This window comes from Pan paniscus, chromosome 4, assembly GCF_029289425.2.
Source record: "Pan paniscus chromosome 4, NHGRI_mPanPan1-v2.0_pri, whole genome shotgun sequence".
Taxonomy (NCBI): Eukaryota; Metazoa; Chordata; class Mammalia; order Primates; family Hominidae; genus Pan; species Pan paniscus.
This window is the reverse complement of record NC_073253.2, coordinates 59,340,102-59,352,687: the sequence shown is the minus strand read 5'-3', so window position 1 is coordinate 59,352,687 and position 12,586 is coordinate 59,340,102. Positions and strand designations below refer to the sequence as shown.

The 12,586-nt window shown below is 42.9% G+C and overlaps 1 protein-coding gene across 8 annotated transcripts in view; it reads left to right on the top strand.

The window, feature by feature from the left end:
- The window catches only part of SNX18 (sorting nexin 18), a 238,349-nt gene that overhangs the window by 67,008 nt on the left and 158,755 nt on the right, over positions 1–12,586 (top strand). The window contains exon 2 of one of the 8 annotated variants that reach the window (XM_055112385.2): positions 6,035–6,180. The exons of 6 other annotated variants lie outside the window; for them this stretch is intronic. In XM_055112385.2, coding sequence (XP_054968360.1) covers positions 6,035–6,156 — 122 coding nt within the window. In that variant the 3' untranslated portion in view covers positions 6,157–6,180. Of the gene's footprint in view, positions 1–6,034; positions 8,923–12,586 lie in introns of those variants that run through there. One more of the 8 variants, XM_055112384.2, reaches the window with a different exon arrangement.

Here is a 12,586-nt window from a genome sequence, read left to right as displayed (position 1 = left end):
ATGAGGAGGCATAGCTTTGCCTCACACAGATGGCTGGTCTTGGAAGACCAAACCTGGAGTACCAAGACCTCTTCCGAGCTGTCCTGTGGAAATGCCTCAGTGTTATCCTAGACTGAATCTCCTGGACAGACAGGCCATGCTGGTTGGCCAACACACGTATTTTAACTATGTGGCCGACGTGTTTGCCACTCACTCTGTGGTTAAAATGTGAACAGAAGGTCAAAAGGTAGGATCACAGGCCAGGCATGATGGCTTACACCTGTAATCCCAGCACTTTGGGAGGCTGAGGCAGGAGGATCATTTGAGTCCAGGAGTTTGAGACCAGCCAGGGCAACATAGCAAGATCCCATCTCTACAATAAATTTTTAAGTCAGCCAGGCCTAGTGGCATGCACCTGTAGTCCCCACTACTCAGGAGGCTGAGGTGGGAAGATTGCTTGAGCTTGGGAGTTCAAGGCTGCAGTGAGTTGTTACCATGCCCCTGCACTCCAGCCTGGGTGACAGAGTGAGACTCTGTCCCAAAAAGAAAAAAAAAAAAAAAAAAAACAGAGTAGTATCACAATGTACATATCCCGACAAACTCCCTGCTTTCTGCTTACGAGGACTGAGGAGGAATTGGCAACACATAATCATGCAGGAAGAATCCATGGTTATACTTATAAAGCAGCCTTTTGAATTGGGTGGGTTGAGAGTCACAGAGGCCTGGTTCCAGCCTGCTGGTCTTCTGTCACACTGACTTCTGCGATCTTGAATGAAGGGACATGGGACTTCCCCTGAGTTAGATGACCAGTGTGACTGATTTGCTGGGCCCAGCTTGTGTGGATTGGTAGGATAGAGTCAGAGTGAGAGCAAATTGTACAGTAATGTGGTGACTGTAGCAGGAGCATAAACAAAGAGCCCTGGCTGATGAAGCGCCTTCCAACAGAGGTGGCTTAAATACTCCTTCCCCGGCCGGGTGCGGTGGCTCACGCCTGTAATCCCAGCACTTTGGGAGGCCGAGGCGGGCAGATCACGAGGTCAGGAGATCGAGACCATCCTGGCTAACACGGTGAAACCCCGTCTCTACTGAAAATACAAAAAAAATAGCCGTACATGGTGGTGGGTACCTGTAGTCCCAGCTACTAGGAAGGTTGAGGCAGGAGAATGGCGTGAACCCGGGAGGCAGAGCTTGCAGTGAGCTGAGATCGTGCCACTGCACACCAGCCTGGGCGACTGAGCGAGACTCCGTCTCAAAAAAAAAAAAAAAAATACTCCTTCCCCAGCAACACTATCAGTAACACACAGCTGTATGTTTCCACAGGCCAAGGGAAGTCTAACCCCTATGGAAAGAAGATGGGTTTTTCCTAAAGGTAAACCTTCCTAAGGGAAAAATGGAGAAGAATGGCCCTCAAGACAGGAAGCAGAATTAGGGATTGGGTGTGAATTATGTAAATTTTGTTTTCCTTTACCTTGGACTCTGGAAATGGCCCAATTTAGTGCCAGGTTTTAAGTTTTTCTCCTGTGTATTATATCCTCTAGCCACCCCAAGTCCTTCACTAGCAACTATTTACACCTGCAGCCTGGCGTGATGATGCTGTGGGGAAATGAGGGACAGAGCAGAGCTGGCCATGGGGGCTATATTAGTCCATTTTCTGCTGCTATAAGAGAATACAGCAGAGTAGGTAATTTAAAAAGAAAAAAAATGTTGATTTGGCTCCTGGTTCTAGAGGCTGGAAAGTCCAAGAACATGGCACTGGCATCTGGCAAGGGTCACCCCATGACAGAGGGGTAGAAGGAATATGAGCATGCAAGACACGGACTAAATCAAGCTGAACTCATTGTTTAATGAAAACCCCACTTCTGTGATAACTAACCCATTAATAACAGCGTTAATCCATTCATGAGTGCAGAGCCCTTATGGCCTAATCACTTCTTAAAGGTCCTACCTCTTAATACTATCACAATGGCAATTGAATTTCAACATGAGTTTTAGAGGAGACATTCAGACCATAGTAGGATCATAGCTTGCTCCATGTCACCCTGCTATGAAGCCAGCAGCAAAGTCAGGGCAAGCCAAGGATGGAAGGAGCCCATGATACAGAGGAGAGTGGCCTGACTCATGAACAGGCATTTGTATATAAATATAGATATGTCTCACAAATACAGCAGAGGAAGGAACCCTTGCTGGAGAAAGAGGTGAGCACTCTGTAAGGTTAATGGGAATTTATTTCCTTTTTTTTTTTTTTCTGAGCAGCCCCTCTTTTAGGGAGGAAGTCTATTACTCCCAACTCCTGATGGCAGAGTTAAAGCCTCACAGGTCTGAACAGATATTCCCCTGGGATATTCAGCTTTTGGGGAACAGCCAGCTCAACAGTGAACCTCTAATCTCATGGCAAATTATTTAAATCTGAGAATCCATTCAAGTCTTATTTTGAGTACCCTAGTCCATCCAATATCTTTTAATAATTTTGAATCTCAAAAAAAGAAGGGAATTGTCCTTATGTAAAAGTTGGTATGTAAACAAGAGGTTATAAACAGGTTGGTATGTAAACAAGTGGTTTTCTGTAAACAAGTGGTTATTTATATCCTATTAAGTACTATATACATCAACAGCATATAAATAATAGTCCCTGGCCAAGGCAAAGACATAATCTATTGCATCTTCTGCTGGAAAAGAGAATTGCTCTTACCAGAATAAACGACTGTGCTCCAAAGGTGAATTAATGTTTTCATCTCTATAGACTAAAAACTGTCAATAACTTCCAAAAGCAAAAAACTCCTTAATGTCCTTTCTCTCCGTGGTGCCCAATTACTTGCACCTGCACATGGCATGCACTCATTGTTGGTGCTGCCAGTGTTCCAATCCCTTCTACTGAACCCTGCAATGCCCTCAGAGCCTGCTGCTCTTCTTTAGTTCACTTGGCAGTTAATATGATGTTGAAAACACCACCATTCATTAAGAGCAGAGGGGTACAGCACCATTGCTTTCAATTCAGATGGTCTGTGGTAGAGACTACAAGTGGTCACCTATTTCCATTCTTTCACTTTTGTGCACAGCACCAAAATCCCCAATATTTTTTAAGGCACGTGGCCATCAAGGATACAGTATGACTGTCTGTGCTTCCCTTGCAGTTACATGTGGGCATAAGATGACATCCTGGACAATGGATCGTGAACGAATGTGATGAGGCCATCTGCCAGGTTGTGTCCATGAGAGGAAGGTGTACACCCCTTTTGCCCTTTCTCCTTTCATAGAAGGAGGACAAGTTGCAGAAGAAGCCAATCGTCTAGGGAATCCAAGCAACCAAATCAAGGAAATCTGGGTTTCTGACACCAGTACCCAGTGGCAGAAGTTCCCGAACACTCTCGTTTCATAGTATAGTGTCGCCATAATTTTTTCATATTGACCCTAGGCCAAAAGAATGCCTAAAAATTCTGTTTCTAGGCAGTTGTATCCAAGCAATTTGCTATGTCCTAACAACTTAGAAGTCATTTGAAAAAAAAATAATTCAAATACATTGAAAGAAAAAATACTGTTATTTCTATTCTTTTTTTTTTTTTTTTTTTTTTTTTGAGACGGAATCTCACACTTTCACCCAGGCTGGAGTGCAGTGGCGTGATCTCAGCTCACTGCAAGCTCTGCCTCCCAGGTTCACGCCATTCTCCTGCCTCAGCCTCCCGAGCAGCTGGGACCACAGGCACCCACCACCACGCCTGACTAATTTTTTGTATTTTTAGTAGAGATGGGGTTTCACCATGTTAGCCAGGATGGTCTCAATCTCCTGACCTCATGATCCACCCACCTCAGCCTCCCAAAGTGCTGGGATTACAGGCGTGAGCCACTGCACCCAGCTCTTATTTCTGTTCTTAAATAACCACAATCACTTACTAGTGGGATGCGTGCACCTGTTGAGCACTGTACAACTTCTCAAACCTTGGGATCACATTGGGTAACAGTACTGTCATTTACTTGCATTTTATCAGACCAACCACTGAAAACCCAGCTTTGCAAAGGTATGATATCATCAAAGAGAATGTAACAAGATCTAAGGTTTGAACTCTGAACTACCTCAAGCTAGTAATATGACAAATGTCAAGGTATCACTGAATTTTCTTTGAATAAGAAAAATTTACCATGGTATCCTGTGGTGCCTGGGTGCATAGTTTGGGAACCATGTCTGTGGAGCAACTATACTAGCTCTGGACTGTTTATATAAGAGAAAAATAAACTTCTATTGTCTTTAAACCACTATGATTTCAGAGCTTTAAGAGCACACTAATCTTATCTAATAGAAGGTTGAAACTATTAAGACAAAAGTGAAAATATGACTAGGCAGTTTAACCTGAAAGTTGCACATATACATTGACACCCCCAACCCCCTGCCCTGCGGTCACCTTCTGTTCCCCTAGGCCAGTCCTCTAAGTTGCATCCCTTTTCCTCTCATTTCTTTCCTCCTGCCTGGTAATTTGTTCCATTTTACTAGCTGCCGGCTCTCAGGGCAGCTGCCCTCCATGATCCCTGTGGCCTTTCTCTTCCAGAGACCCTGTGTCTCTGCCCAAGCTGTGCCTTGTTGAAGGAGATATAGTTGCTTGTGTGGCAAACCCTGAGGCATGAGGGCCAGCTTTTCTCCCCTCACCACACATATGCCTTCTTAACTTAAGGGAAAAAATTCCATTCCCCTTCAGGGAACATTAAAGAAGCGGGGTAAAAAGCAAAGTTTTGGTTGCACGATAGGTTGAGTCCTCTAAACCACTTAAGAGGTATATTTCAAAATGAAGAAAGAATTTGAAGTACAAAGAATTAGTCAGGTATGAAAATCATTTAACCTTCGGCAAGCACCTAAAGCCAAACTCTATGGGGGTGCCCAACAGGCCGTGAGCTTGGAAGAGAAGTCGTTTCCTTCCCAAAGCTGACCTTTGAAAGTGAAGATGCTGCTCTAATATTACTTCTACTGGCCAGAGGGGGAAATGCCCAGTCAATGGATTCTGCAAAACTAGAGGAAACCAGGACCCTGTCATATTGATTCTCTTCTAACTCCTACAGAGAAGTTTTCTCTCCACGTCTTTGTTTGAGACAGAGTCTTGCTCTCTCAACTAAGCTGGAATGCAGTGGCAAGATCATTCTCCCACCTCAGCCTCCTGAGTAGCTGGGACTACAGGCACACACAACCATGACCAGCTAATTTTTAAAATTCTTTGTGGAGATGTGCATTTACTATGTTGCTCAGGCTGGTCTCAAACTCCTAGCCTCAAGCCATCCTCCTGTCTGGACCTCCCACAGTGCTGGTATTATAGGCTTGAGCCACTGCACCCAGCCCTCTCCAAGTCTTAAGGCAAACTGTAGCCACTTTCCTCTTGAGGTAAAGTAGACATGGCCTCTTCCAGTTGACTTCTTCCAATATGTTTCAGTAGTTAGAAATTCAAATGAGATAGCAATCCATTCCCTCTGATGCTGGCTAGTAAGGCCAAAAGGAGTATTTCCAATGCTGTCAGATGTGTCAGCTTCTGTGAGGAGTTGAGTCCAGCAGAGGGTGTTTGATTTATGTAGTTCTAGAGGGGGGGCATTTCTAGTAACTGAAATAGTTGAGAATCCTACTCTGAATCACTTCCCTAAGCCCCTTTTGTTTTAGTGCCATTCTTTGTTAAAGCCTAAGTCAGATTATTGGTTTCTTTTGAGCAGAAACTGCAACAGATAAGGCCTGTCTCCCTAAGCCAGATCCATGTGATCATTGCTTTTGATCTGACAGCTACTGGCAGGAGTGTAGCTAGTGCAGGTGATGTGGTTTTCGCCCTGGTCAGTGACCCCCTGCTTATACCTGACTAGCTCTCCCCAACCCCAACCCCAATCTTTGGTCTTTATTCCCAAAATGCAAACCTATTTAGATATCCAACTAAGCAGACATTAAATGGGAAGGAAAATACATTTTTGAAAAAAAGTATGATGACATGTTTCAAACCCAAGCCCTTTTTTCTCAGACAGTCCCCTGCTTCGGCATCCTGTCCACACGGCTAGTGTGTAATCCGTTGCTTGCTTACTGGTCTCCCTTCCTCCCTAGATCCTGAGCTCCATGAGGGCAGGAAGCATGGCATGGTTATCTCCCGCCTGACGCTCGCCACTTGGTGCATGATGAGTAAATGTTCATTTGATATGAATTCTCCCCTCACTGGCATGGCTTAATGAAAGCTAAAGAAACAGAGTAAAGTAAGTGAAGTTCAGCTCATCCTCCCCATCCCCCCTCACTTCTCCTTTTTTCTTCCTTCCCCTGATGTCCTCATCTCTCTCCCTGTCTCAGAAGCACTGTCAGCTTCCATAAATTACAGGAATAAACACCTAAAGGTACCACTCTTGACCACATTCTGAGATTTGACCCAGACCTTGCTTTTTTGTTTTTTGGGTTTTGTTTTGTTTTGTTTTGTTTTTTTGAGACACGCTTTTGTTCTGTCAGCCAGGCTAGAGTGCAGTGGTGTGATCATAGTTCATTACAGCCTCAACCTCCTGGGTTCAAGCAATCTTCCCACCTCAGCCCCCAGAGTAGCTGGGACTACAGGCCTGCTGTACATCTCCTGGCTAATTTTTAAATTGTATTATTACTTTTTGTAGCAATGGGGTCTTGCTATATTGCCCAGGCTGGTCTCGAACTCCTTGGCCCAAACAATCCTCCTGCCTTGTCCTCCCAAAGTGCTGGGATTATAGGTGTGAGCCACCATGCTCAGCCTGTCTTGGACCTTTGGCTGCAAAGTGCTGAGCACAGAGCCATGCAAGGGAAGGTGGGCAGGAAAGCTTGCACCATTTGTTGGTGGCACTGTGAGCACTCAAAATGATGTCCCCCTTTGACTACTGTGGTAGATGTCACTAATGTTCTCCTTTACCTCCTAGTAGAAAGAGAAATATCTTTTCTGCCCTTTCGAAGTTAGGTGTAACCATGTGACTTGCATTGGCATAAGAATTAAGAGCTTCCACACTTTGCCCCAGTCACAGTTGTCAGAGCAGTGCATACAAATGTGTCTTTAGACAGAGGTGCCACAACAGCAAAGAATCCTGGATCATTGAGCTGTCACCTGAGGAGAGTCACCCTGACCCCCAATGAGCTTTGCATGTGCAAGAAATAAATATTTGTTGTTTTAAGCCACTACGAGTTTTGGAGATTGTTTGTTGCTAACAAATATCTTGGCTTATCCTGGCTGATATAACTACCTTCTGTACTTTGCTTACTCTGCCCATATTTCAATTGTTTATTAATCATAAGGTGCCCTGTGAAAGCAAAAGTCAGGCTAGTGGCTCTTATGGTCTTTAACAAATGTGATGGCAACATATCACTTTCAAAATTGTTCAAAAGGCTTCACTTGGGAAATGTGCCAGAGGGGAGCTATTGCTTTTCTTCATCTGCCCCTTTACTATACCCTCGCCTCCCACTTCCTTCCCACACATGGTGGCCTGGGACACTTCATGTGAGATCTGCCGAATTTGGCTTCCACAACTCCAGAATCAACCTTCCCTTCTTTTCTTCATCTCACCTGAGCTGCCTCCACCTCACCACACTCTTCTCAGATGGGTGTTACAGAGGTGCCAGGAATTCTTCTAGAAGTGACTAACTCCTAGCACTTGTGAAATCAAAGCCCGTGGACAACAAATTGCTCTCCATTTGTGGACACATGGCTTCCCTGAATGTGCAAGACAGATCTAATTCTCAATGGTTGCCTGGCACTGGTTAGCTCTGGACCCACGGACACTTTCACTGGTAAAATTACTGAGATGATGATCATGAAGCTTAATGAACAAAACATGACTAAATTAACTTGTGGTCAGTCAACAATTCAATCTGAGGACACTGACACTGTCTCCCACAATTGGCTTGACTGTAACAGGGCAATGCATAAATAACATAGGGAGACTGAGCTTTGCCTTTGGATAAATGTTCTACACTTGCCAACATAGGAAAGCAGTGGATTTTCAATGTAAGATGATAATGACGTGGGTTTGTTCTCATTTCTGCCTCTTGCTGAGTCCTTACCCTAGAAAAATCACAATTCTGTTTTTGTTTTTGAGATGGAGTCTCACTCTGTCATCTAGGCTGGAGTGCAGTGGAGCAATCTCAGCTCACTGCAACCTCCACCTCCCAGGTTCAAGCGATTCTCATGCCTCAGCCTCCCAAGTAGCTGGGATTATAGGCGTGTGCCACCACACCTTGCTAATTTTTGTATTTTTAGTAGAGACCGGGTTTCATCATGTTGGCCAGGCTGGTCTCAAACCCCTGACCTCATGTGATCCACACCCCTCAGCCTCCCAAAGTACTGGGATTACAGGCATGAGCCACTATGCCTGGCCCCACAAATATATTATTGATAGTCGGCTGCTCTATGAAAAAAATTCTAAGGGATCTACCTTCAGGAATATAGGTAAGTGAAAGTTGCAATTTTCTCTGGAAGGAATTTTAATTGCAGACATTTTAATTTACATTAAATCATTAATATATTTTCCTGTAATTCACTGTATAAGAAATCTTTCCTTCAGAACCTAATGGGGCTCAAAAGTAAAAATAAAAATAAAAAATCTTTCTTGACTGATCCTGGAGATTGGAGTGGGGAGAAACTACAGCAAGTTAAGAATAGAGTCTGGGACTTAATAAATTGACAGATATACCATGTTCATAGATTGGAAGATTGAAGATTGAATATTGTTAAGACATTAATTCTCCACAAAATGATCTATAGATCCAACTCATTACCTGTCAAAATCTCAGCAGTATTTTTTGTAGAAATTGATGATCATGTTCTAAAGTGTATATGAAAATACAAAGAACCTGGAAGAGCCAAAACAAATTTGAGAAAGATGAATGAACTTGGAACACTTATATGACCCGATTTCTAGACTTAAAGCTACAGTAATCCACAGAGTGTGGTGTTGGTGAAAGGATAGACATATAGACCACTGAAAAAACTATTCTTAACCTGGGCCCATTCATATATTGTTAATTGATTTTGACGGAGGTGCTAAGGTAATTCCATAGGGAAGGTATAGTCCTCTCAACAAATGGTGTAGAAACAATTGGATATCTACATAGGAAAAAAATGAATTTCAGTCTTCATCTATTATGGAAAACTCAACTTGAAATGGATCATAGACCTAATGATAAGAGTTAAAACTATAAAACTTAAAGAAAAGATAAGAAATCCTTGTGATCTTTGGTAGACAAACATTTCCTAGAGAGGCAACAGAGGCATGAGCTATAAAACAGATAATTGCCATAAAAGAGCCATCAAAATAAATGATAAGTAAATTGTTTCACGTTCATACAAAGAAACACTACTCAGCATTACCAAGGAATAAACTACTGATACATGCAACAATATGGTAATCTCAAAAGCACAATACTAAGTGAAAGATGCCAAATGCAAAAGATTACATGCTATATTATTTCATTTGTATGAAATTTTAGAAAAAGCAAAACTATAGTGTTAGAAAGCAGATCAGTCTTTGCATGGAGCCAGGGCAAGTGTCTAACTGCAAAGGGACATAAGGAAACTTTTGGAAAATATGCCTTGTGGTGCTGATTGTGTGACCATATGCATTCATCAAAACTCATGAGACTGTACCCTTATGTGCAGAAAAGAGTTAACACAGCCAATCTGAGGCTGCTATTCTTAGAAAGGCCTGCTTGGAAGGTTGGCTCTTGGATGGTGTCTGGGAACTTGGATTTTTGGAGTCTTCTCACTGTTCTCTAACTTATGAGGGTGGTTTGCTGTGTCTAGACTGTTTATGCAAATAATGTGCTTTATGCTAAACATCTGCTTTCCTTCTGGAAGTTCTGGAATTTTGGTACATGTTAGGCAAAGGTGCCTATGTAAATAGCCCCCAGTTAAAACCTTGAGACTGAGTCTTTAATGGGCTCTCTGGGGAGAAAATTCACCCAAATTGTATTTTAAAAATACAATTTCAACTTCTATTTTAGATTCAGGGGTATTACGTGATGCTAAGTTTTGGGGTACAATTGATCCTATCACCCAGGTAGTGAGCATAATACTCAATAGTTTTTAACTCTTACCCTTCTCCCTCCCTCCCCTTCTAGTAATCCCTAGTGTCTATTGTTGCCATCTTTATGTCCATGAATACCCAATGTTTAGCTCCGTCTTATAAATGAGCACATGCAGTATTTGGTTTTCTTTTCCTGCATTAATTCGCTTAGGATAATGGCCTCCAGATGCATCTATGTTGCTGCAAAGGACATTATTTCATTCTTTATGTTTGTGTAGTATTCTGTGGTGTATATATACTACATTTTCTTCATTTAATCCACTGTTGATGGGCACCTAGGTTGATTCCATGTCTTTGCTATTATGAATAGTGCTACAATAAACATACAAATATATGTGTCTTTTTTGATTAAACAATTTGTTTTCTTTTGGGCATATACCCAGTAATGGGATTGCTAGGTTGAATGATAGCTCTGCTTTAATTTAATTAATTTATTTTTATTTTTTGAGATGGAGTCTCACTCTGTCACTCAGGCTAGAGTGCAGTGGCACAATCTCAGCTCACTGTAACCTCTGCCTCTCAGGTTCAAGAGATTCTCCTGCCTCAGCCTCCTGAGCAGCTGGGACTACAGGCACGCGCCACCATGCCCAGCTAATTTTTTGTATTTTTAGTAGAGACGGGGTTTCACCATATTGGCCAGGCTGGTCTCCAACTCCTGACCTCATGATCCACCCGCCTCAGCCTCCCAAAGTGCTGGGATTATAGGTGTGAGCCACCGCGCCCAGCCTGCTTTAAGTTCTTTTAGAAATCTCCAAACTACTTTCCACAGTGGCTAAACTAATTTACATTCCCACTGACAGTGTATAACATTCCCTTCTCTCTGCAGCCTCACCAGCACCTGTTGTTTTTTTGACTTTTTAATAATAACCATTCCAACGGGACACACGTTGTATTGGTGTCTTAGGGCTGCTGTAACAAATTGTCACAAACTAGGTGGCTTAAAACAGATTTATTCTCTCACAATTTTGGAGGCCAAAAGTCTAAAATAAAGATATTGGTAGGGCTGAACTCCCTTCAGAGGCTTTAGGAGAGATTCCATTCCTTGCCTCTTCCAACTTCTGGTGGTTTCCCAGGCATGTGACTGCATCATTCCTATCTCTGTCTCCATAGTCACATTTCCTCCTCCTTTACTCCGTGCCTGTCTCTCCCCTGTGTTTCATTTATAAGGAAAGCCTTGGGATCCCTCTGGCCCTTTCCTCCCTCCCAAATCTCTTCTTGGCTACTAGGCTGGCCTTGTGGTCAGAGTGGGTGTCAACCACCAGCTGGAAAGACCTCTGATCTCCAGAGTCCCTTGTCATTTCCAGATAATGCCAACAGCATTGCTACTGGAGAGAACCATTCCAGAGTCTTGGTCTTCCCCTTTTAAAATGCAAATACCTGTGACAAAGCGGATAAAATTATGTGTAGAGTATAACGCTTTTCTTATGATGTAGTCCTATTTGAAAAAGGAATTGTATAATATAACACAAATGAGCTTATGGTGGTGTCCTCCCGTCTGAGGGCCAGCACTATAGCTCTCCCCACCATCTCTACCAAAACAGACTCTTTGGGAATAATGAGAGCATCCTGATGGAGGAAAAGGGGCCTAGGAGAGGCTGAGGCTTTTAAAAAGGCCTTCATCTACATTGGGCATTTGTTCAGAGTTCGCCTGCTTTGCTAATTTTGTTGCTGCATGCCCACTTTGGGACAAGAAGGAAAGCACTCTTCTCCAATACATCAACTAGATGATTAATAAATGAAGAAGTGAAGTTCATACTCATTGCTAGCTCTGGTACCATAGCAGCAGAGGCCATCTGTAGCAGAATGTTCCACTTTAGGGGTTAGATGACCTAGATTCTATGACCTTCCACAGCCACCAACTGGCTGTTCTGTACCCTTAGCAAGTCACATTCTGCTTAGATCTCAATTTTCTTATCTGTCCATGAGACAGATAGCACCTACTCTATCCTCTCTATAGATTTTTACAGCATTGCAGCCATCAGAATGAGGGAACCTGCGGTAGGAATGGATGTGCCCCTTTCCCCTCCCTTTCTTACATTGGTTCCCTGGGCAGTGTGTACTTGGGTATTGATTAGTATCTGGGACTGGTGACCAGAGAGGTCTCTCGACCAGATGCAGATGAGTGGATCAAAAAAGGATGTACTGACACGAAGTGGCAAGCTGGATAAAGAGTCAAAATCCAGCGGTGTGTTATATTCAAGAGACCCATCTCACATGCAAGGGCACACATTGACTCAAAATAAAAGGATGGAAGAAAATTTACCAAGCAAATGGGAAACAGCAAAAAGCAGGGGTTGCAATCCTAGTTTCTGACAAAATAGACTTTAAATCAACAAAGATCAAAAAAGACAAAGAAGGGCATTACATATTGGTAAAGTGGAGCTAACTATCCTAAATATATATGCACCCAATACAGGAGCACCCAGATTCATAAAACAAGTTCTCAGAGACCTACAAAGAAACTTAGACTCCCACACAATAATAGTGGGAGACTTTAACACTCCACTGTCAATATTAGATAGAACATCGAGACAGAAAATTAACAAAGATATTCAGGACTTGAACTCAGCCCTGG